Raw genomic sequence first — 25,894 nt, 5'->3', positions numbered from 1 at the left:
AAATCGCTAGTCGGCTTCTGTAGGGGCTTCTCTGGGAGGGGCTGGTAACACCGTAATGCCTCTGCATTCTGCTCATCCAGGGAGGAAGCTACTTCCAGAAGGTTTATGTTTACTTAAAAGGTAAATAATTAAGATGCTGGGTTATTTTCCATTTTTATTAGCAGGCCTAGTTTGAGAGAGAGAGGAGATAACTCTGTGTATGGAATCACAGTGGGCTCCATGGGGTTTTTTAAACATTTCACTATTTTTAATCATTTATGGAGGGCTTCCTATCTGTAAATTCCTTACAAATAATTTTATTGCACATTTAAGTGTTTTACTTCTGGTGGGTATCCATACAGAGTGGTTATAAAATGAGATAGAAGCCTTTACTGCATAAGAATTGTTTTTAAAATATGTGAACAGATTTTTCTCATGTACCTATTTTTGCCTACACACAAATTCTAATTGACTTTCTAATGTGTTAAACAGATACCAATATACAATGTGGCACCATAAAACAGCATTAGGAAATTCAGGATCTGCTACAGTCATCCCTTGGTATCCTCAGAGATGGTTTCAGGAACCCCAGGGAGGTACCAGAACTGAGGGAGTTCATCCCCCGTGTACACCTTGCATAGTGTCTATATTTCTTACACAGTCTCAGTGTAGTTGGCCCTCCTGCATTCCTTCTAACTCTGACGCCTCAACTGTGTGTGTGCAGCCTTAGGCTGTGTGGGGGAAGTCTGGCATGAAACCAGCCCACAAGTGGTTTCCTAACACTGTCCATTGATTAGATTTGCCCCTGCAGATTGTGGGGGTACAGAGGGCTGCCTGTCTAAATCCTTAAACTTTTCAACACACTCCCACGCCTGAACTCCGCTTGCTGCTTGCCTGAGCCGACCATGGCCAGGTACATGGTAGCTACATGTGAAATGGTGGTGGTAAGAAATCCAGGCAGTACTGAAAGAATCCATTTCAATTTGGAGGCTGCTTGTCGACCGGGTCCAGTTGCCCTCGCCCTGGGTAATGTTGGAGCTTTCACTGGAACTCAGTGACTTTGCTGCCACACCTCCACCGCCTCCACCCCTCAGTTTTCCTGTTACTCTGCTCTCCTTCCCCTCCACTCCTGGTGCGAAACCAGTGTGAACCAGTCTGGGTCTCCACCAACAACCACTTTGTTCAGCCTTCTCTCCCTGAGTACAGGAAAGACAATGGTGGCCTGCTGGAGTGAGACACAGCGTATTGGCTATCGTGTGCACTTTTCACGGAGCTGTTCCTGCCCCTCTCTGCTTCCTGCAGCTGGCCACCACAGTCTTGGGTGGTTCTCCAGCAGTTACCACAGTCCTTCCAGCCTGTGAGTGGTGGCCATGGTGGGCTCAGGTGAGTAGCAAGCTGAGCAGGTCAGGCATGGAAATGTGCTCAGCATTTCCCCCAGGAATCACCATGGACTCTCAAAGCCCTGGCACACATAGCAGCCAGTGGGAGGCCTCATCCCAGCCTCTTACAGAGGCCTAGCATGAAGTGGCTCTGTAGCCAGGAGCCAGCAAACACACCCTGGAGCAGACCACTGTGGTTCTTTCTTCTCTTTCTTTAGGCAGGGTTAGTCTCAGGAGGAAAATGACAAAGAAGCCATTCCAGAGAGAATATTACATTTACATTGACTGCTCCCACCTTTATTTTTTGAAACTTTGTTCTGATTTCTTAGGCTAACAAAGGCATCTGCATATATATAATTTGTGTGTCTTTGTTAGTATAAGTAAATACTTTTATTTGTTGTTTTGTTTTGCTATGAGTTTACTGTCTGCTTCCAATTCTTTGAATGTCTGTTTTATGAGATGATATGATAGTATACTTAAGTGACCCCAAAAATTCCACCAGAGAACTTCTAAACCTGATAAACAACTTCAGNNNAGTAGCTGGATATAAATTTAACTCAAACAAATCAGTGGCCTTCCTCTATACAAAGAATATAAACAGGTGGAGAAATAAATTAGGTCTGTTTATGAGAAATGGTACAATAAAGAATACTTTTCTAGGCTGGGTGATGGGGTCAGCCAATAAAGTACTTAACTGTGCAACTGGGTGAGCCTGAATCTGATCACCAGAACCTGCTAAAACACCAGGCGTGCTTTTATACGTTTGTAATCACACACTTGTAATCCCCACACTGGAGAGACAGCAGAGGGACCCTCGAGGCTCCCTACTCAGCCAATCTGGCCACTTGGTTAGTGAGAGACCCTGCCTCAAGAAAACAAGATGGAGCACATCTGAGGAATGACACCCAAGGCTGTCCTCGGCCTTCCACAGACACACCAGGCTCACTTCCATCTGAGCCCCATGTGAAGGAAGGAAGGAAACTGGGAGACACTGTTTGTCTCTGGTGCCCACTGACCATTGAGACCCAAGATTCTTTCATCCCCAAGAGCTGAAGGCATCCATCCTGTCTGTCAGTGCAGCCATGCTGAGCATGTGCAGGGGGCAGTGAAGAGGGGGAGCATTTGCGAAGGGCCGGAAGGTGAGTCTGCGCCCACAGCCCTGCCCGCTTGATTAGAGGAAGACAGGGTACAAGCGAGGAGGGTGGGAGGATTCAGAGACCAGGACAGTTTCTCAGAGGTGGCCAGTAGGAGTCAGGTGAAGCTCTTTTGAATAATTGATGTAATTATGCTTCCCCTAATGGTTGCATTAGCCCTGGGCACTGTGCTGGTGCAGGTGTGTGCTTACGTAGGCCGACAAAGGAAAGGACCTGACTGAGCTGTGGGCTCCCGTCAGTCAAAGAATGACAAGAATAAGGAAAGTGTGTGAGACAGACACATGCTTAGAAAGTGCCTGCTGTGTACAGAGGAGGGTACTGTGCATTGTTACCAAGTGAGCAAGCCTTGCTCCAGCACTGGTCCACAAGACACCAGAGCTGTTTTGTGACAGCTGCGTCCCAAGGGACTGCCCAAGGCCACTCTGCGACAACTGTTAACTCCTGGTCTCAGTTTCATAAGCAAATAGGAGGGTCTGCAACCTCTCACCTGTGTGACCATCTCAATACTTTTCCGGTTTTCTATTTTTACCCTTCCTACATTTGTCACAGTGAAAAGTTGAATCCTTGTCCTCAGTGGAGAAAGATGTGGATGATTTTTTTTTATCCAGGAATGACTAAGCCTTATCCAGGTGCACATTATCTTAGGCCTCCCACGCCTTTCGTTTTGGTTTTGGAGTTTGGAGTTTTCATGTTATTTGTTTGTTCATGGGACTTTTTGTTGTTTCTGTTTTGTTCTGGCTTAAAGTTGGGGTTTCCTATAGGAGGAACAACGATAGGAATTTAAAGTTAGCGTTTCCTATAGGTGGGACAATAGGAACTTAAAGTTAGGGTTTCCTATAGGTGAAACAACAATATGAACTAACCAGTATCCCCTGAGCTCGAGTCTCTAGCTGCATATGTAGAAGATGGCCTAGTCACCCATCATTGGGAAGAGAGGCCCCTAGGTCTTGCAAACTTTATATGCCCCAATACAGGGGAATGCCAGGGCCAAGAAGTGGGAGTGGGTGGGTAGGGGAGCAGGGCAGGGGGAGGGTATAGGGAATTTTGGGGATAGCATTTGAAATGTAAATAAAGAAAATATCTAATAAATAAAAATTGTTAGGGTTTCTATTGCTGTGAAGGGACACCATAACCAAGGCAACTCTTTTAAAGGAAAGCATTTAATTGGGGCTGGCTTACAGTTCAGAGGTTCAGACCATTGTCATGGTGGGAAGCATGGGGGCATGGCGGCAGACATGGTGCTGAAGAGGAGATGAGAGTTCTACATTTAGATCAGCAGGCAACAGGAAGAGAGTGGGACTGTCTGGAGTATCTGAAACCTCAATGTCCTTCCCCAGAGACACACTTCTTCCAACAAGGCTGCACCTACTCCAGCAAGGTCACACCCCTAATAGTACAACTCTCTATTGGGCCTGGGAGCCATTTTCTTTCAAACCAGCACACTTAGACCGGCCTCAAGCTTACTGTGTAACCTCATACTGTATAAGGCTGCAGGCATATGCCACTACACCCAGCTCCACCACCCCTGCTTGGGATGCAGATGCAGGGGCCAATTTGGGCCTGAAGGGGTTGCTGCGCTCTGGTCAACTGTGAGTCCCCACAGTCGCCCACTGTCGAGTACCCTGGGCCATCCTCTGGCTCCAGCCCTACCTCTCTGTAGTTTTGTAGCTTCCTGAGCTCAGTGTGTCCTCTTCTCAGGCTCCACAGGTTTCAGGGACTACAGTTTTCCAGTGTCACAATGGCTGGGTTCACCATTCACTCCGACCACTTGTTATCTCATAAGACTTGATGCACCATGGTCCCTGCAGCAGGGTGGCTTTTCCCACCTCGGTGACTGATCTTGGGAATATATATGTGAGCAAGCATGGATCTCCTCACTTTTTCCTGCATGTGTGCACACTTGCATGTCCATCAGAGTCTTCAATTATCTAGAGTTACACTGAACCAAATGTCACATTGTTGAATCATGTCCCTTCCCTTCTCCCTGTCTTTCCCTGGTATCTCCTCACCTGGGTCCACAGTTCAGAATCTAAAATTCACCCCACCCAACCCCCCAGTATATCAACACCGGCCTGCTTCTCCACCCTCTATACAGTCCTATGACACAAGCCCTCCTCCCTCAGATTCCTCAAGTTTTCATGAAAGGGGTGTGTTTTCTGGTTATTGTTGTGTGTGTGTTTTTTGTTTGGTTGGTTGGTTGATTTGGTTTGGGTTTTTAGATTTTTGAAACAGTGTAGCCCTAGCTGTCCTGGAACTCACTTGTGGACTAGGTTGGCCTCGAACTCAGATCCGCCTGCCTCTGCCTCCCGAGCACTAAGATTAAAGGTGTGCGCCACCACTGCCTGACTGATGGTTAATTTTTTTAAGATTTATTTATTTATTTTATATATATGAGTACAATTATAGATGTCTTCAGACACACCAGAAGAGGGCGTCAGATCCCATTACAGATGGTTGTGAGCCACCATGTGGTTGCTGGCATTTGAACTCAGGACCTCTAGAAGAACAATCAGTGCTCTTAACCGCTGAGCCATCTCTCCAGCTTTGATGGTTAAATTTTTAATTCTGCACTTCTCACCTCTGCCATACTGCAGCTGTTTTGGTAAACTATGAATTGGTAATAAGAAAGAAGAAGTGGTAAGTGTGCACGTGCAGGTTTCTTTTTGTCATGGTGGCCTTACCCCAATAAGATGCCTGCCCTACTCTGTGTGCCAGTCCAGTCAGGTCTGCCTTCATACCACAGCCCTCCTGAAGTAACTGCCAGCATTTGCTAGCCACAGTTACAGTGTGGACAGACAAGGCTTTCTGGCTATGCAGCATCTGTTGCAGCTACACATCTCTGCAATAGCTAAGCACAAGCCATGATTTCCCTGTGGCAACGCCCAGAGAAGTCTAGGAGCCAGTCAGCTGCACACGATCGGCGCCAGCCTTGGCTGTCAGTGCCTCCTGACTGCCTCAGTTGCATCTACTCAGGCCTTGTAAATCACTCAAGGAGCCTCGCTCGGTCTTTAAGCCAACACTCTTGGAAGCTTGTGGACACAGCCAAGGCCTGGCCTCACCTGCCTCCCAGTCGCCCCTTTCTTCTCAGGCAGGTGGCTCATCCTCACCTTTGCAGCCCGCCCTCACCCTCACTCACCCCACCCCCTTACTCCCACCACTCTCCAAGGCTTTGCACGCTGTCTTCCTCTGCAGTCCCTGGCTCTCCTGTTCACTGGGATTCTCCTACCTGCCTACAAGGTGGGTCTTTTCCTGAGGGAAGGCTGCCCGACTCTGTTTACGTCAAGGGCCACTCGCAGGCAAGGCCAGGGTGCCTGAGCAGGAGCATAGGAAGGGAGCAGCAGTGCCGCGTTGGCCCCAACACAGATCAGAGCTGGCACCTGCTTAATAGATCATTCCCCTTCTTACTCTCTCCCGTTTGTAATTCAGAGCGAGTATGCCTAGGCCCCTGTCGCATGGCGTGAGCATTGCCGCATATTGAGAGAGCATTGGGTAAATTATAGTTACCAATCTAAAGCTATCTATCTCTGAGATATGAGTCAGAGCATGGGCTCCACCCAGAAACCGGGGCTGTGGCTTGGACAGTGAGGAGAAACAGCACCAGGTTCATCCTAGCAGTTGACTGCTGGTTCTCAGACTGACAGGCTTTGTGACCTGCTCTGAGCAAAGCATAGATCCCTCTTGTTGTGAATGGTAAGTACCCAGTGTCTACAACACCTGACTGAACCGTGTCCTCTCCACCAGGAGGAGACGAAGCTCCAGGGTGTTCTGACCCTCCGGCTAAGCACTTGGAGCTTCCTGGATGTTTGGGCCGGTACAGCCTGTCACCTCTTCAGGAGTGAGAAGGAGGAACTGAAGCTGAGAAGGCCTAGTTGGTGTGCACACTGCCATCCAAAATGGAAGGAAAGGGTTCTCCCACAGAGCGTGGGGCTGGCTGGAATGTGCTGCCGGACACTCGGGGTACTCCCCTGTATGCTGGTATCAGCCACTACCTCCAAGGGTCTTCATAAGATCAGCTGTGGCCACTTCCTAATGTCAGGGAGATGGTAGAGCATACAGCCTGTTGAAGATTACTGAAGGGAGCGCCTGCCCCATCTGAGCAACTAGAGGGAAGCTGGCATCCATGCCAGGGTGGGGGTACTCTGATGGCACGAGTGCTTGGAGGCTCCTGTAGGTAACCCCACCTATGCTCTCTAAACAGTAAAGTCGTGGGCTCCCCAGGTTAGACTTCACTTTGTCATTGGTGACTATAAGGAGGGGCAATACATCTGTCTCCCCAAGGAAAGTCTCCACAAGAGCCTCTCATTTAATATTTCATTTGTGAGACACAGTCCATGGCCTCAGCTTGTAAGTTTAGGCCAACCTGCATCTGAAGGGTTAAACGCATGCTTTAGCCTTTACCAGTGAGGCATCTGTCTCCTGCCTGTCAAGGCAGCCTCCTGCCTCAGCTATCGTGTGAAGCTAGAGCGTGGACATCTACTCCTACCTAGGAATCCCAGTTCAAAGCTGAGAGCCATTGTCTGCACAGGAGCTTGCCATGAGCAAGGCCTGCTGTTCTGTTCCCTCATTGGTTTGGGGTACCAGAAGGGGGTTGGGTGCACAAGTTCCTGCGTACAGAAAGCGTGTGCCAGACTCTAATACGTCTTTAAAAGCAAGTCAAATCGCTCCCCTGCTTTGAATTCCTTGGGCCTCCACATAGCCCTTTAGATTAGGCCCAGAAGGCCTACTCATGCTCTGATTGCTTTTGCCTGCACCCTGCTGTCCTGGTCCTTCTTCCTCAAGCTGCCCTTTTCTTTCCCTGCCTGACCCCTAAGTGTCCTGTTCCTTCCTTCCTTGTCCTTCCTCTTCTCTTCATCACATCTGAGGTTCAGTCTGGCCACCCAGCTGTGCACCCACCTCACCCACACACTAAACTTCTTGTTGGAAGTTTATGCACACGGTCATTCCATTCATCCCTGGAAGGCATTGAATGCCCGTCCTCCTTGCAAGATCCTAGTAGTAATGAGGTCATTCACCACTTTGTCCATAGCAGCTGTTGGCAGCCTATTGGTTGACTGACTCATGTGGCCACAAACACAGTGTAGTTAGTGCCGGTTGTGTTGAGAAACCTGTGTGAGGATCTTTTGGTTCCTGGAAGGGTTGAAACACTGATGTTGTCCTGAAGTACTACTTTGTGATTCCTTTGTTACTGTACAGGGGAGAGCCTGAGCAAATGAGTCATTCGCCCTTGTTACCCGCCTTTCCACACCTCGAGTTTTGACTGGATATAGCATGAAGGAAATGTACTGTGTTGGCTGGCAGTCCTGCCTTCTTCGCCCAGTTCACCAACTATTGAGGATGTAGAATTGTGCTGAACATATAAGACACCATGTTTTATAGTCTGTGCTGCTCCTACAGACACAATAAAAATATATCTGCCATATTTAACATAAAATTAAACTGATTCTACATTGACAGAAATCATAGCCCTTTCTGCTGCAGAGGATGTTAGTCTTATTAGGGGTTGGAGAGCTGTCCAGTAAGACCTCCCCATGTCATAGGCATCATCCACTTTTACTGTTGGGGTCTGAATGTCTCAAAGCACCTGCTCCTTGTACCTTTTACTGCCAAATCACAGTAGCGATGTTGTCAAGTGACACTGCTAAGCTCTGCACCAGCTAGCCAGATGCCCTTGCCCTGGTTGCTAAGTTCTGGATAGCGTTGCTCCCACAAAAGAGAGAGTGTGTGTGTGTGTGTGCGTGCGTGCGTGCGTGCGTGCGTGCGTGCGTGCGTGTGTGTGTGTGTGTGTGTGTGTGTGTGTGTGTATACACACGCGTATGCATGCGTGCGTGCCTATGCACGTGCACATGCAGCTAATACTGCCTGCTCCTGTTCTTACAGAGCTGCAGGAACTGGAGGGCAGCAGTCGACCTGTGTGGACGCCTGCTCACAGCCCACGGACAAGGCTATGGCAAGAATGGGCTGCCCACCAGCCACACCACGGACTCCTTGCAGGTGAGAGCTTCTATTGTGTTACCTGGTTCATTATCATTTGGGGACATATGGGGACTGTGGCCTTTCATGTAAGGTGAACAGAACAAGGATTTCCACTGATCCTTCCTTCCCAAATTAACTGCATGTTTAATCCTTCCTAAAAGACTTGAGGGTCTGTCTCCAGCAAGCATAAAGCTCACCTATTCCAAACGGAGGCATGTGAAAAGAAAGCTGTGCATGGAAGGAACCTCCTCTAAAGAGGAACAGCCTTGAAAGTCCTTCAGGACTCCCCCTCCACACACTGCCACTGAGAAGAGCTTCCAGAGGCCTCTCTGTGGAGCAGCCTGTGATGGGCTTCTTGCTCTTGAGTGCTCCCACGAAGGGCTTGGAGAACAGGGGTGCTAGCTAAGCCCCGCTGTCCTCATGCCTCCTGCCTCTGTGTCTAGGGTCACATTCGGGGGAGTGGTGCCTAGCATCCTATCATGCTTGTGCTCTTGTTTGTAAAGTTCTGGCCAGTGTGCTCTTCTCAGATACAGTCCTCTCACTGTCCTGACCATGTCAGCTTCCTTCCGCCCCATGCAAGGTGGACTCTCCCCATCTGTGGGTTAGCATGCTCAGGACAGCGAGAGGAGGGGTTCAGTGTGAAGCCCATTTGCTCACTGGCCCTGGCTGAGCCTCCTGAAGGCCTCATTTTCCTTGTCTTGGGTGTTGTACATGTGCCTCCATTGTGGGATGAACAGAGCATTCTAATGTGGACATTATCTCATATTTAACGTATAATACTTGAACAAGTAAGATCCTGCAGTGTTTGCCTCTGTGTGCCTCAAGAACCTCACTTAGCATAATGCCCCCGTGTGGTCTCATGACAGGATTTTCTGTTCTTAGTGTGATGTGTTTGCCTTACCCACCAGTAAGCACCCCCTGTCCCGTCAGTAAGGGAAGACCAGCCTTCAGTGAGATGCCTACCCTGCGTCTCTGCTGGGCTTCAGCATTAGAGCCTTGGGTGCTCACCTTGCTCACACCTCACAGACCAACCTCCAAGCCCGTGGTTGTACCCTTCCCTGACCTTGCGGGTCCTCCCCAGACTCAGCCCTTCCATTCTGAAGGGCCATCCTCATACAGCCTGAGTACCCCACCCGTCCCTGCACTTCTCTGCTGTCCATACTGTGCCAGGCAGAGAGAGGGGATGTTTTCTCTTCATTAGCTGATGTGCTGCTTAGGCACACACCTTGTATTACTACATTAGGTTCAGTTAATGAAATTCCCCACGCCACAGTGTGGAGCTCAGCCGTGCGTAAGCATGGAACTGTGTAAACTTAAGGACAGCAATAATCCTAACCCTGAGCCCTGGCTTTCTCATATAGAAGCAGGGCCCCACACAAGGCCACTAGGACAAGGACATGGCTGACTGACATGGGTGTCCTATCTTGCATTTCAGCTCTGGTTTGTGAGGTTGGCGCTGCTGGTGAAGTTGGGCCTTTTCCAGAATGCTGAGATGGAATTTGAACCCTTTGGAAATCTGGATCAACCAGACCTGTACTATGAATACTACCCACACGTGTACCCAGGACGCAGGGGTAAGGCAGTAAGTGCTGCTTCATGCCAATGTATGTGTGTGGTTCTACTCTGCTCTGCTGTGGTTTATACAAACTTCAAAACTCTGGCCTTTCTTTATCTACCCAAGTCTGAAAAACCAAATCAGTAGCCTAGCACAAAACCCAAAGCAACAGGCATTCATGCAGTTTTGTGAACAGACTGACTAGGAGGTACTTGGCGTTTTCTGGGTGTCTTAGAGCCCAGCTGACCAGCATCTGCTAGAACCTGTTAGAACCTGTTACCAGTGTTGTCCACGTGAACACTGCCATCGTGCCACAGCCTAGCGAAAGTGCGTATCTTCCCGAAATTTCTGTTGGCAGCTGCAGGAAGTCTCTGTTCTTAATTTATTTTAAAATTTTGGTTATAGCAATGAAGGGCATCACAGTCTCTACCATTGTTTGGAAACAGAAGGCCATAGCATGGACAGTTCTAGGACAGGGGCAAAAGGCAGGGCTGGAGAAAAGGAGATGAAAACTGTCCGGAGCCTTTTGTCTCAGTGTAGTGCTGTGGATGAGAAGGCTTACTCCCCAGTTGGTGGCGCTTACTGGGGAGAGTTGAGACATGTGGCCTCGCTGGAGGAGGTGTGTCACTGCAAGTGGCCTTCTGGGTTTCAAAGCCTCCAGTGCTTCCCAGCACTTGCTCTGCCTGGTGGCTGTGGATCAGGATGCGAGCTCTCTGCTGTTCCTTTGCTCCACCATCATGGACTCTAACCCTATGAAACCGTAAGCCAATCAACCCCTTCCTTTCATAAGTTGCTTTGGTCCTGGTGCTTTATCACAGCAATAAAGAGAGCTAAAACACAGAGGTGGAGGGCCTCAGAGAGGCATACTCTCTGTCGCATGGAGAAAGCCATCTTCGTAGGACATTCAAACATGAGACTTGAGGCCATTCTCATTCAAACCAGCACACTATACTTCCCTCATTACTGTATTAAAGTCCCCAGAAGTCAACTTAAGGAAGGACAGCTGATTTTGATTCACAGTTTCAGAAGGGACACAGTCCCTCATGGACAGGAAGTATGGAGGGCTGTGAGTCAGCTGGTCACAGCTCATCTGCAGTCTGCCTGCAGACAGATAAATGGATTGCTGGTGCTCCGCTCAGTCTCTGAATTCACTCCTGGGCCCTAGTCCATGGGATGGTGCTGCTCACATTCAAGGTGGGTCCTCCCATGTCAGTTCAGCATTTCTAGAGATGTCTTTACAGACAGGCCTGGAGTTGTATCTCCTAGATGATTCTAGTCAAGTTGTTAATGAAGAGTAATGGCCCCTGTCATATACAGAGAGGTCTGACAGGTTAAAGGCTTCACTGTGTTTGGGAACTTGGGGGGACAAGGGTTCTAGCCAGTCTCCTTTTCTTGATTTCTCAGATCATCAGGAGACAACTGATTTTTCTCATGAAAAGTAGCTATTTTCCTGAAAGCATAAGAAATGTTTCCTCTGTCCATCTCGGCTGCACTCTGCCTTAGCCTCAAGGCTAGCAACTAGTTTCAATGGGGTTTTGTCTGTGACCAACAAGATATAGAATGTGACCCACAGAGGCTCATCTCTCATTGGCACCAGGCTACTACTAAACCCATAAGCACATAGCTGCACAAAGGCTCTGTGCTCTTCCTGGTGATATTCCTGAGAAATGCAGATGCAAGATTACTATTTCATACCAGTGGCTTCTGAGCACTTTGCAGCTGTTGGAGGACAGGCTAGGCAGGTGTTTCCTGTAGGAGTGATAAAAGCTCAGTTCCCCTGGGCTCTGGCCACCACTGTCCTGCTGCTCATTCTCAGCAGGTCTGCTGGCCAGTAACACAGCGGCCTCTGCACCACATTCCAGTGCAAGGACTTTCCAAGGGACAAGCTTCCTTGAAAGATAGCAATATGTTTAAGTCCAGGTGTCGAGTGGCCCGTTGTCGCTGTCCAGTCCATATCTCCCAGCAGATAATCCAGCTTGAAGAACATTTAGATACACAGCATGCAGATGTGCCACCTGAAGAGCAGGCAGATGTGCAGCCTATGTTCTGCTCCTGCCCGAAATTAAGTGGCACCTGGATGTGGATGAAGAGAAAACAGGAGCTGGAAGTGGACATACATCCTGCATGTTCAAGTGTTAATATGCATTCACGGTGATAGGCTGGATGCTGGCTGGGGCTGCTTATCATTTTGTGGCATTACAAGCATAAATGTAAGAATTTGATTCATTCATTTCATTTTAGCTCACAATATATAAGCAAAGCAAACCATTAACATGTGCTTTTAAAAGGGGGTTATAGTAATACAAACAAATAAATAACTTTTATGAATGAGCTTTAATATATTTCATTTAAGATTGGGTGTAATTTGTAGCAATTCATGATATTCATAACAAGACTTGATGAACTGTGTGTGGAGCTAATGAAGTTGTTTTTTTGTTTGTTTTTCATTCATAAAAGGGACAATGCTGTGTTTGATATATTTCTAGAACATTTAAGTAGTTTCTTTCCAATGTTCAGCTGCTCTGCAAACCCCGTTAGCTTTGTCCACTGACCCTTAGCCCCACATGGTCCACTGTGCAGAGTTCTCTTCTTGCTCATGGGAGAAGCAAGGAGGACAGAGTTCAGGCAGACAGCTCCAGCATTCACAGGGTCCTGCCCTCTGGCCTCTGCCCTCTGCCTTCTGCCCTTTGCCCTCTGAGCCTGCTCTCCCACCACACTTACTTCTCTTTCCCTGCCAAGGCTACATATCCCTCCCCAGGACTGAGGACCCATGAATTCAGCCCTCATTACCAGTCCTGCCCCCTCCTAAAATCCATTCCAACCAGGAGCTCTGGTACTCCCAGATCCAGGGGTTACATGTTCACAGATAGTCAGTGAACATACTTGCCCTCTGTGTCAGGAGCTTGTCTTCCATGGTTTCAGAAAACCACTTTCCCTGGGTTGCTAAAATTCCTTCCTGGGAGGAGATGTAAATATGTGTCCCTCCTCCTAAAGTCCCAAGGACACAAGAGTCCCAATCCCACCACAGTCTATCCTGGGGAATCAGTGAGTTTACTGCAGTTCTCCCAGAGAGATGAGGGCTACCTACACGGGCACAAGCGCACCTCTGCCCAACAGGCTGCATAGAAAGCCTTTACCCAGCCGGGATGAGGGCTTCCCCTGAGCTTCATAGATGGAGCCCCCTCCTCTACTCTTCTCTAGCCTGCATTCTCTAGACCCTCCCTGAGCTTGTACGCACGCACTCGGAGTTTCATAGAACAGGTAGTGGGGATTGGCTGGATAGTCAGGGAAGGGTCTCCTCTTCCTTCATGGTGGGTTGTAACAATCAACAAGCCCAACTGGGACAATCCTTCTGGAAGAGGACGCAGCTGAACTCCCCCAGGGTGGCGATCACTTGGCTCAAGAGCATAGCACAGCACAGCTCTGCCCTAAGGCGCAGTTTAGCCTCTTTTCAGTGCTGGGTTCCTACGAAGACTGGTGTAGACTGGTGTAGGCATCGTTGCACATCTCTCTGTGTGAACATCTATGGGGTTCTCCAAGGTCCGAGTTAAAAGTGGTTTTACTAAAGCCCGTTGTACCAGAGTTTTCAGTTTAGCCAGATTGCTGTCAAAGCAGTCCTGTGCCCGCCTTTCCTTCCCAGGAGCAAGATCTGGTTTCCTTTCCCTCAGCAAGTCAGCAGCCTGGTCGGACAGGCTTGATGGGCCTGCAGCCCCACCTGTTGGTCTTACTCTTCTCCTGACTCCTGTTCTGCATGGGGGGGGGGGGGGGGGTCAGCGGGAACCTCCCCAGGGGCTCATTCTCACACAGGCTTCCTTTCCTGCTGCTCATTCATTGATGTTTTTTTCATGGTATGGGCATTTAATCCTTTGTTAGTAATTTTAAAGGGAGCCTCTCCCATTCTAGGAAGGATAATTTCCAGGCCTGCAGGAGGGTCCTCTGATTTCAGAGGCCCAACCTAGCCTTTTTATTTGGCAGCAACTCCTGGTGACCCCATGTACACTATATCTAAATCATAACCACAGACATACTGGCAGTGTTGTTGGAATCAGACTAGGAATTGAGGCTGTCTTAGTCAGGGTTTCTATTCCTGCACAAACATCATGACCAAGATGAAAGTTGGAGAGGAAAGGTTTATTCAGCTTACACTTCCATACTGCTGTTCATCACCAAAGGAAGCCAGGACTGGAACTCAAACAGGGCAGGAAGCAGGAGGGATGTTACTTACTGGCTTGCTTCCCCTGGCTTGCTCAGCTTGCTTTCTTATAGAACTCAAGACTACCAGCCCAGGGATGCCACCACCCACAAGGGGCCCTCCCACCTTGATCACTAATTAAGAAAATGCCCCACAGCTGGATCTCACAGGGTCATTTCCTCAACTGAAGCTCCTTTCTCTGTTGTAACTCCAGCTGTGTCAAGATGACACACAAAAACAGAGGCACATGGAGACATGTACCAGAGAACTTTCTGGAATATTTTCTTTCTTTCTTTCTTTCTTTCTTTCTTTCTTTCTTTCTTTCTTTCGTTCGTTCGTTCCTTCTTAATGACTGACACTTTGTTGTAAAGATTTATTAATTTTATGTATATGAGCGCACTTTTCTGTCACTCAATGTCTTCAGACACACCAGAAGATGGCATCAGATCCCATTACAGATGTGACACCATGTGGTTGCTGGGAATTGAACTCAGGACTTTTGGAAGAGCAGTCAGTATTCCTCTGAGCGATCTCCAGCCCCTGGAGTATTTTCTTAACTGAGCCACAGCACACTGCTGCCCTGGCTCTCACCCCGACAGTGGCACAGCTCTAGGTACATGAACAGCACTCCCCAGCGGCGATAGACAGCTGTCGACAGCTGCACGGTGCCCTGCTCTCTGTGGAGGCCTGCTGTTCTCCCTCCCTCGGGTCCACTTGCCACTTTTTCCTTCTCCGACAAAAGGAAACAGGAAATACAATTAGCTTGACACACATTCCTGTGGAATCTTCTGTGTCAAAATGTTTTGGGCCCAGAGACAGACAACCCCGTTACCCCAGTTTTGTCTCAGCTATCCACTGCTACTTCTGTACTCCCAGGGGGTGTCCCACCTTCCCCAGGAGACGTCTGCCACCCCACCCCTGGCATGGAGGGATGAAACAAAGGGATCAGGTTATGTACTGGGCACTAGGGATTATTTTGGTTTTGTCTGTTTTTTGTGTAATGTTCAGGACAGAACAACTGCTCTTTGGGACTTAAGATCCCTTTCCCAATCCTGTTCCCTGATTGGCTTTAAGAACCTTCCTTGTGCCTTCTTGGTGCCTTCTGGGTTCTATTTTCTTGTTATAAACTTGGGTTTTTGTTTTGTGATACACTAAAGCAGGTTGTCTCCAACCACAGGGTATGTGTTCAGGTGTTGACAGGAGCTGTGTCCTTGGATAGAGTCAGTAGCTTGCTCACAGCAATCTTGAAGTAACACTGCATGTGGTACAGCACACATGGCACAGTTGTAACTGATGACCTACCGCTGACTCATGATTAACAGTCGGTCATGATTTCCGGTGACCTGTGTGCATTTGCTGTGTTTCTGTCTTCCAAGTGGTGGAATGCCCACACACCACCACTTTCAGTCTGTTTGGAGCCCTCTCTGTGGGAAGGAAAGACTTGCCATGGCTCGAGTTAGGGGTTTTCATGGATCTGCTTATCTTTCCACGGTCCCTTCCCTCTCAGTGCATGATCTCACACGGGACAGAAAACACATTCTCATTATCTCAGTGCGCCTGCCAGCGGCACCCCTGACAAGCTGTGGTCTGTGCTTGGTTAGGGTTGCAGTGGCTGCCATGCTGCTGTAGACACTCACTTCTGAACTTAGACCTGAGGACAGACCACCCTCTCATCACCGAGCCAGATGTACAGACTCTCGAATTAACTGAGTGCTAAGTTTCTGTCCTCCCTGCTGCCATCTGCTCCTCGAAATTCTCACCCAGTCTTCAGTTTTCCTCTGCTCCCTCCAGTGTCTGAAGCTCACAGGTCTACTTCTCAGGCAAATTCTGACTCTTTCATATCCACACAAAACCTGACATGACTGCTCAGAATTAAATGCGCAGCATACTATTGTAAACATCTGGAATTTCATTCTTTACTGCAAAATCCGTTTAGCTCCCATGGCTGACATGTTAGGCTGACGTTAGGTTAGATTGATAGTTCACATGACTGCCTGAACCCCTGAGCAGTGAGAAGGGTGCTCTCCTCTGCGTCTGCAGCTTTCTGTTCCCCGTCACTTGCTGCAGTTGAGAAGCTACTTGGAGCACTACCTGGGTTGGATGACCTAGTCCATGTTTTTTATCGCCCTACCTCCATCTAAAAGATTTGATCAAATTGACCACGTAAATAATAAGTATTTGATCTAGGGTACTTTTTGTTTGCATACCAATGTAGCATTAGGTGGACGATGTCTTCACAGCATTGAGAGTAGTGTGTGTCCTTGAACACTCACACAGAGATATCTCACTAGTGGAGCATTCCAAGGAGACTGATGGAGTGATCAGTATCCCCTTCAGCTGCCAACCTGCTCCCCCCGACCCCGAGATGGGGAGGAGGATACCAGGGAGGGGAGAGGGTGTCCAGGGTCATCTGATGGATCAGTGAATCTAGTTAAGTGTCTCTGTTACAAAAATGAAAGAGGAAGACTGAGACCACCTCTGGGTCTGTTCCTTACGGAAGGAAGAAGCTACAGTGGGACTCTCCCCAAGCGCTCTCTGTTGCCAGTGGCAACCATAGTGTTGGGTACATGGCAGCAAGTCCAGCTGTGCCTCTGCCCCATGCTGCCAGGAGCTGCCTCCCTCTAAGAGCAGCTGGGACCCATGGAGGTCACAGCCATGCAGCTATCTGCTTTCAGTTTTCAGTGCACACACCAAGGCCCAGCGGATTTCTAGCACATTCCTCCTTGACTTTCCACAATGGTGGTGTAGCTCTTCAGTACCACGGGGGACTCTCTGAAATACATTTTGGGTTTTTGTTTGGTTGGTTGGTTGGTTGGTTGGTTTGATTTTTTGAGACAGGGTTTCTCTGTGTAGCCCTGGCTGTCCTGGAACTCACTTTGTAGACCACGCTGGCCTTGAACTCAGAAATCCGCCTACCTCTGCCTCCAGAGTGCTGGGATTAAAGGTGTGCACCACCACGCCCGGCTTGAAATACATTTTGAAGTAGTTGGGTTTTTTTGTTTGTTTTATATTTTTTTTGGGGGGGGGGAATTTGTTTTGTTTTGTTTTTGTTTCTTTTCCCTAAGACAGGGTTTTCTCTGTATAGCCCTGGCTGTCCTGCTGGAACTCACTTTGTAGACCAGACTGGCCTCGAACTCAGAAATCCGCCTGCCTCTGCCTCCCGAGTGCTGGGATTAAAGTGTTCTTCCTTTCTTTCTCTCTCTCTCTTTCTTTCTTTTTTCACCACCACCACCCCCCCAGCCTCATTTAATATTTTCTAAACAACTAATGAGAATACATCTACAGTATTCATGTCAACCTAGATTTAGGCAGGTCCCGACTGTACATGAGACACACATACACACACACACACACACACACACACACACACACACACACACACACGGAGGACTAGGCTCTTCTTACAGATTTTGACTGGCCAGGCTTTGTTGTACTGGGTAGCCAAACTGCACATGAAGGAATGCTAAAATTCCCAGCAGCTGAGACAGGCAAGCTCATCCATACTTGGGGAATATGCTGGGAAATACAAGCAAACCCACTGTCTTAGTCAATGTTTGATACCATGACCAAGGCAACTCTTATAAAAGAAAGCACTTAATTGGGGGCTTACTTACAGTTTCAGAGGGTTATTTCATTACCATCATGGAGAGGACCATGGCCATGCAGGTAGGCTGAGAACCTCATCCTGAGTAGGGGGAGGGTGGGATTGGGCCTGACTGAGCTTTTGAAACTTCAAAGTCCACCCTTCCTCCAAGGCCACACCCCCTAATCCCTGTACTTCTTTAAAGTCACTCCCTGGTGACTAAGCATTCAAATGTATGAGCCTATGGGGCATTGTCATTCAGACCACCACATTCCCTCTCTGCTCACACTCACACTCTGGCCAACTGCAGGAAAGTACTCTGTTACAGCTTTCATTGGTGGTCATTTGTTATCTGCTACTGAATTTATTTGTGAGAACTCTGTGGTTGCTGCAGAGCTGTGGCAATAGTGGCAACATCTGGTCTCCCTTAGTAACTGGCTAGATATGTAAGATGTGAGTTAACTGGCTAGATATGTAAGATGTGAGTTAGCAGAGAAAACCAGCTTGTATTCTACAGCTAAACCAAAAATCAAAGGGCTTCTGTTCTTGCTTCCAATGCAACACTTGTGTGCTCGCTAGTGTTTTGTCAGCTATACAACCTAGAGTCTCTTGGGAAACAGAGAATCTTAGTTGAGAAATGATCTACCAGATTGGCCTGTGGGCAAGTCTGTGTAGCACTTTATTGATTGATACTTAATTTGGGAGGACCCAGGTCGTTGGGGTCTGTGCCACCCCTGGGCAGGGGGTCCTGGATAATATAAAAAGCAAGCCAGTAAATAGCACTCCTCCACAGCCTCTGCATCAGTGCCTGCCTCCAGGTTCCTGCCTTGAGTTCCTGCTCTGACCTCCCTGGGTGATGGACTACAAGCTGGGAGGTGTAAGATGCTTTCCCCTGGTTACTTTTTGATCATGGTGTTTCATCACAGCAATAGAAACTGTAAGACACCCTGCAAATGCCTCCTTCCTCTGCACAGTCAGAAAACACATTCATCCATAGCAAGCTCATTAACTTATCTGTGGTTTCTACTCTAGGTTCCATGGTCCCCTTTTCGATGCGTATTCTGCATGCAGAACTGCAGCAATATCTGGGGAACCCACAGGAGTCCCTGGACCGATTACACAGGGTCAAGACCGTCTGCAGCAAGGTAACTGTCACGGTATTCAGTCCTCTTCCTCTCAGCATTCACACCACGGCATTCTCCACCTCTCAGCATTCACACCACGGCATTCTCCACTGGTGCCACAGGGAGACTGTCTCACTTCTAACTCATACACAAGGTTCTGGTATAGTGTCACCATGGTATCCATACCTAAAGTGTTTTTCAAAGGCTAGAGACTGGTTTGGGGCAGAGCCACTGTAAGCCAGCCGCCCAGATGCAGCTCTCCTGTCTGGAAGACTCACGAAGACTAGACAGTGTGTGTGTTCCGGATGCCTGCCTTAGATCAGGGCGATGCTCTTATGCAGCATCCTGGTATATGGAGACATCACTTACTTCTCATAAAGGAGTCTAGTGATGGTTTTGTTTATTGCCTTTGAGTCATTTGGTGACCTCTCGTGTCAGGTTTAAATGGAATCAGTGTGCCACACTGTCATGACACAGAAGTCCTTGGCTGTCACTGTCTGCAGATGCCTGTCTTCTGCTTTCTGTGCCTCCCTTTCTGGCTCTGCAGACTGTCTGTTCCTCCAGGTCTCATCAGAGTTTTGCAAACTGATTGGGAAAGAACCCACCCAGCAGAGACATTCCTAAGAGCCATTTGCATAAATAGGTGTAATCCATAAACAGTAAGGTACGATTTGCTGGAGGTTAATTTCATTTGCCAGTGCAGATGAACCACCCCTACTCCACAATCCCAGGTAGATTTGGCTTTGGGCTGCTAGGTAGAAAGGTTTCCATAGAGCCTCTGCTGCAGCAGATGAGGCTCTGTCTCATGCACTCAGAAAAAGAGGTGCGTGGGCTGGGAGTGCAGCCCGCTTCTCTGCTGATGGCTGACAAGACAGCGTGAGAGCTCTGTTCCAGGAAGGGCTGGTGTCTTTGCTAAAAGGGGTTTCTGACAGATGGGCGCACTTGGGCTTGCCGCTTTACAGTAGACAAAGTTAGAAATACAGGACAACAGCCACCACCATCCTCTCATTCTGGGCTCAGGCAGGCCAGCCGTGAGCCCCCTTATGGCTTCTGCCAGCTGCTGGCGCTCCCCTGACCCAGGTGCTTCACTTGCTCCACTTTCCTACTGCTCCTGCAGAGAACAAATTAACTGTGACTTAGTCAGAGAAGATGGGGCATTCAGCAAGCCACTTAAAGAAGCAGAAAGAGGGACTGAGGGCTGCAGACAGGTGCCCTGCCCCCGAAGCTCACACTCCTGCCCCGCATCTGTCTACCCAGAGCAAACTGCCCTCAGCAAAGGAGCTAGAACTTCCATCAGCTGGGTGTGCAGGGTGGCTGCCCTGCTGGGGCTCACAGTCAGAAGCCGCTGACTGGCACCACTGCAAGACCCAGGGCATGGACACAAAGCCACTGGGCACTGCCACAGCAGTGTGGAGTCTAGGTCCACCAAAGGGCTAGAGAGGGACACACAAGAGTCCAGAGAAAGCCAAGCTTTCCGGCTAGTAAAGATGTCTTCCGTTCAGTCTTCTTTGCCTTTGCCTTTCTTTTCTCAGCACATGCATCCCCTCAGACTGGTGTGAGTAGTAAGAAAGGCACACACAGACAGGAGGACATCTGGAGTCACACCGACTGGGTGGAAACACCCAAGGGTACACCCTGACCAGACCTGGCCCGCTGTGCTGAGCAACGCTGCTAGTGGCCTGCACCAATGGTCACTCAGTGCTGGAGCAGTGGGGGTATTTAGTAATTCTTCAAGTGTCCAAGAACACTCTGAGAAGCCTCTTCCCTGTGGGAAGCCTACCTTCCAGAAGGCTCCCATGTAGCCATGGTAAAGACAAGAAGGCCTACCTACTGGTCCTTGAGTGGGTGTCAGTCTCACATGTGTGTGCTGAGACCTCATGACTACAACAAGCCTCGTTCATGGCAGCTCCTGCAGGCCAGGGCCCCAGCCCAGAGAGGTGTGCAGCAAGTTAGGACACCTGCCCAGCCACCTACTCAGGTAACTGTAAAATTCAAAGCAGGGGTCTTGGCCTTTTTAAATACTGTGGCAAGCAAGTGGTAGTGGCTGTATACAGAGTCAAGCAGGGTGCCAAAGTCGCTTCAGACACCGTTTCCCCTTGGACACATAGCCTTCCCATGCTGTGGGTGTGTAGTGAGAATTGTCCACATTTTAGGAGTGGAGTCTGTTATTCAGATCCAATCCAGCATGTGCCCAGGGCTCGGGATCCAGAAGAGCCCCTCTGCTTTAGAGAGCCTCCTTGGCATAGAAACTGCCACGTCAGGAGCCCTCTCTTCCAGCCCCACGCCTCACCTTCGTTGTTTCCTCCCACGGCCTGCCCACTCAGTTCCAAGTACCTCTTTCCACGACTGAACTTGATTACAGAGGTGAGCTCATAAGACACCCAGTGAGGGATACATTCCAGGCTGTGCAGATTGAATGGACTGAAATTCTAAAGTGTTTCAGCTCACTGCCCCTCATGGGAAGCTCTAAACTGAAAGCAGTACAAGGTGACCTTGACTCAGCTGCACACTTGTAATCGGCTGCTGCCGAGCAAATTAGTCTATGGCTTAAAGCATCTCTTTAATGTTGATTAGTGGGTTAGTTGCACCTGTTGCTGGGTGGGGGCACTGTATTTTGATGCATGCAAGTGCAGCCTCCTTCACCAACCCTTACTTCTAACACCTCTACATTCAGATCTTCTAACTCCCTGGGGAGCAAACAGGCCATCGTGCCCCCATCCCACCGTTCTCTCCTCCCCACCACCACTCAGCTCTGTGCGGCTGCCACATGGCACCCGTGGGGCAGACAGTTCTCATTCGCTTTGGCTGTAGAATTGCTGGGTCATGCACTACCATGAAAATGCAGGAGACAGAAATTGTTGGACAGAAACCAGCTTGTTCAGGGTAGGCCCTGAAGGAGACAGAGATATCAGGTCTCTCAATAGATGGCGAGGGCCACAGGGACTCTAGGCATCTCCAGCACAATGAGCATGGCTCTGGCAGGCCTTCCCGCATCCCCTCTGCCCTGCTAAAAACCTTAGGCTACATTTTGAAAGCTAGCCACCAAAGTCCCAAAGGTCCAGATGTCAAAGTATTGAAGTCCAACAATCAAACCCCCTTTTGGCCATCCTAACTAACATGCCCAATTGAAATTAAACACCTCATTCTAACATGGCATTTTCCCTTTTCCCCTTACAAACTGCTTCTCCTCACTATCCACAGGCAATCATTTGTCCTCCAGGACAAACACACTCCTCCCCTCTCTTCCTTGCCTCTTTTTGACTGCCTCCCTTGTTTCTTTCCCCTTCTCCCTTGTCCCCATCACCTGTCCCTTATCCCTGCTCTTTGTCCCTCTGGAGCAAATAAATCGCCTTAATACAGAGAACTTAGTCGTGGGGCGCCTTGAGCCAACTTGGCGATCCCAGTGCTCATGTCGGGTGGACCTCACCAGAGACCTTTGCCTCCTAAAAGTTCCCCTGGGTTCTGATCTGAGGTCAGTGTCTGCATTTTCCCCTTGGGTCAACGCAGTTACTTCTCTGTAAGATGATCATGTAAACTGAGGGAAAGTAGGGCCTCACAGATTCTTTAGAAAGGGAGAGATTGGATATGGAGGGAGGCAAAAGTAAGCCAAATGAGGGGACAGATGGAGGACAGAAGTCAAACCAGAGTCCCCCAGAAGGATGTCACTCCTTCGAAACAGGTTTGTCATTCTGCACATTCCCACCTGTGGCATTCAGCGTGGTGGCTCTGTTCTCAGGGTTTTAAAGGACTTACACTATTGTTTTTCAATGGTCATGATAATGGATATAGGGCAGGAACTCCCAAGGGCTCGGGCACCCATCCTGGAAAGCCACTCAAAGAAGTAGTCATAAAGTCAGAAATGGAGCCTTATTAACACTGTGACCATTCCAGGAGGGGCAGAGTGCATGGCCTCAAGTCTGTCTGTAAAGTGGCCTCTGTTAGCACAGAGACGCCAAGGCAAGCATGTGGTTCCATGGCGGTGCCCAGGTGGTCAGTGGTCAGAGGGCCACTTGGTGTCACTTGGGGGCGGCACCTCATCAGCAGGCACCAGGTATTGCTGGGCACTAAGAAGTTCCCTGTCACAGGCGAGTCTTGGTCGTTTGTCTTGAGTTTGTCAACAGGATCTGTTGATGGCTCTTTTCTCTCAGAACTGGGAACGTGTCACTCCATTCCCTCCTGGTCTGTAAGACAGTAACAGCTCCAAGATGTCACCACAGGTTTCCATCTGGCTCCACTACACCTCAAGTGGGCTGCTAGGTTGCTCCCTCACACCTGTCAGTATCGATGTTTGTTCAGAAAAAGCCCTCACTCCCTGCTTTCCAGTCCTCGTGTGGCACCCGACTCCCCCCCAAAGAGAGAGAGGAAGAATCCCAGAGCATTCATGCCCTGTGCTGGGAGTCCCAGTGTCACCTCCACCTGTTTGAGACAGTGCTGGTGTTTAAGTGTTCCCCCTTGTCCTGTTGGCCAAGATCTGTCGTTCTTATGGATGAGTATTCCATTGGCACGCTTCAGGGGAACCCTGCCCTCCATGCCTCCTCCCTCACAGTGATGTGCCTGAAACCCTGCTGTGAGCCTGTGACTCTAGGAGCCTAGGGTCAGGTGTCTGGAGAAACAGCTCCCAATGGCCTCAGTGTAGGCCACAGCTCTCGCCTTCCTCCACAGCATCCCGCATAGCCTGCTGAGAAAGCTCCCAGAAGTTCCAGAGACCCACTTACTACTTAGCAGTCAGCAAGCATTAGCCTCATTGCTCCCAGATCACGCATTTCCAACCCTTTTATATTTGTTACAGGGATGAAGGCAGAAAAAAAGACCACAGGAAAAATCTGAGGCGGCGGAGCAGTTTTAATTTTTTTAATTTCTTGTTGCTGTTCCGTGTAATTAATTTTCCCTCGGCACTTTTAAAGTTTACAAAACACTATAAGTACATTCTCCATGGAGCCCCACAGTCTGTAATGCAGACGAGAACAGAGTGTTAGATCGTCCAGGTGAGAAATAGACTTTAGAGACGATAAGCTTAAGTCATCCTGGACCTGAAGCAGCCTGGGGTTACCACTGCACCTGTGCCTCCATCCACCAAGGGCAAGAAGGGCTGGGGGAAGAGGAGCTGGACTCACAATGCCACGCCCGTGATTCCCTGTAGTTTACAGAACAGCTCCCTGAGGCGAGGGTGAGCTGTGCGGCCCTTTCTGCCCAGACATACCACTCACCCATGGGAACACACATTCTCCTTTGTGTTCACTCGACTGTGTGATCACTCAGTCCCGTGGAGCCACTCCGCACTGTGCAGTGCCTAGTCCTGTGAGGTCACTGTCCCATGTTGTCATTTCACCCTGCATTTTGCTCTTTACAAGTTGATGTCTGCAAACAGATTTGGGTCACATATAGTATGCAATGAAGTCTTCACCACTGGATGACCAAAGGAAGAGAAACACTTGAACCCATGAGTTCAAAACCAGCCTAAGACAGACTGAGGTCTGTTTTGTGAGAAGGGAGAAGGGCTTCACCTCTACCAAATTCTAATGGACTTAGAGCAGGACCTCCCAAGGGCCCAGGCACCCATCCTAGAAAGCCACCTGTCTTAGTCAGGGTTTCTATTCCTGCACAAATATCATGACCAAGAAGCAGGTTGGGGAGGAAAGGGTTTATTCAGCTTACATTTCCATACTGCTTTTGATCACCAAAGGATGCAGGACTGGAACTCAAGCAGGTCAGAAAGCAGGAGCTGATGCAGAGGCCATGGAGGGATGTTCTTTACTGGCTTGCCTCCTCTGGCTTGCTCAGTCTGCTCTCTTATAGAACCCAAGACTACCAGCCCAGAGATGGCACCACCCACAAGGGGACCTCCCCCCTTGATCACTAACTGAGAAAATGCCTTGCAACTGGATCTCCTGGAGTCATTTCCCCAACTGAAGCTCCTTTCTCTCTGATAACTCCAGCTGTGCCAAGTTGACACAAAATTAACCAGTACACCACCCCAAGAGCTGAGACAACATCTTCCCTTTTCTTATTACAGAATAAGCTATCCGACGGACCTGTGCTCATAGCTTCAGTGTCCTGCCTGAGAGCCGTGACCTGGGTTTGCAGACTGCCTGCTTCTGTGGCACAGCTTTCCAGCACCTTTGGCTGAATCTCACCCAAGTTTCTCTGTGTCATTCTGGGTGTGGGAGGGCAGGGAAAGAGGGAGGTGTAGCTTCTGGGTGATGGAGCAGGTGAGACCCACACAATTGCAGACCCTGTCTCATCCCCTGTGTCAGCATCATGGGCGTTGGCTACAGTGGACTCTTTATTCAAATTTGGTAGAGGTGAAAGAAATCCTTTCACCTTCAGGTTTATCCAATAAAATACAGTAGACGTATCAGCCATCCTCCTATAGACCTGATTCAAGGCATTATCATTCTGCCACCCATGTTTAATGGGGCCTCTGCCTTCAGAGCATGTTCCAGAATCCCGGTATATTGTGCCTGCTGAGAGGGGCCTAGCTGATACTCAATCTCTGGCTCTTGTTTCCAGGGCAAGATGGACCTGTGGGTGGAGGCACAGGCACCATATTCACAAGTTCAGCCTTTCCCTGCATATCTGTATTCTCTAAATGTGTGCGGGTCAGAACCCTGCACTGGACATGCCCTTCTCACTGTGGTCAGAACCTTGGGTGGCTGTCCTTCCCATTGGTGCTCAAGCCACTTAGTGGCCTGGGACACTGCAGACCCTGGAGCTCTTCACATACTCCTTACCCAACTCACAGGGGTTGAGAAAAACTGTAATCTGCTCGAGCCTCTTGTACTGTGTGGACACACGCTATGTTAGTCACTGTTCTTAAAAGCGCTGTGAGCAGCCGGGCAGTGGTGGCGCATGCCTTTAAACCCAGCACTTGGGAGGCAGAGGCAGGCGGATTTCTGAGTTCGAGGCCAGCCTGGTCTGCAAAGTGAGTTCCAGGACAGCCAGGGCTACACAGAGA

General features: G+C 49.2%; 1 protein-coding gene across 5 annotated transcripts in view; it reads left to right on the top strand.

Annotated features, from left to right (window-relative positions):
* Nucleotides 1-25,894, top strand: part of Trappc12 (trafficking protein particle complex 12) — a 65,534-nt gene that overhangs the window by 24,147 nt on the left and 15,493 nt on the right. For all 5 annotated transcript variants that reach the window (XM_029540775.1, XM_029540774.1, XM_029540773.1 and 2 more), the window contains exons 4-6: nucleotides 8,390-8,503; nucleotides 9,921-10,059; nucleotides 18,848-18,960. In XM_029540775.1, the coding sequence (XP_029396635.1) occupies nucleotides 8,390-8,503; nucleotides 9,921-10,059; nucleotides 18,848-18,960 (366 nt within the window). The remainder of the gene's footprint in view (nucleotides 1-8,389; nucleotides 8,504-9,920; nucleotides 10,060-18,847; nucleotides 18,961-25,894) is intronic.

This window comes from Mus pahari, chromosome 7 (assembly GCF_900095145.1).
Source record: "Mus pahari chromosome 7, PAHARI_EIJ_v1.1, whole genome shotgun sequence".
Classification (NCBI taxonomy): domain Eukaryota; kingdom Metazoa; phylum Chordata; class Mammalia; order Rodentia; family Muridae; genus Mus; species Mus pahari.
This window is presented reverse-complemented; position numbering and strand designations above follow the sequence as displayed.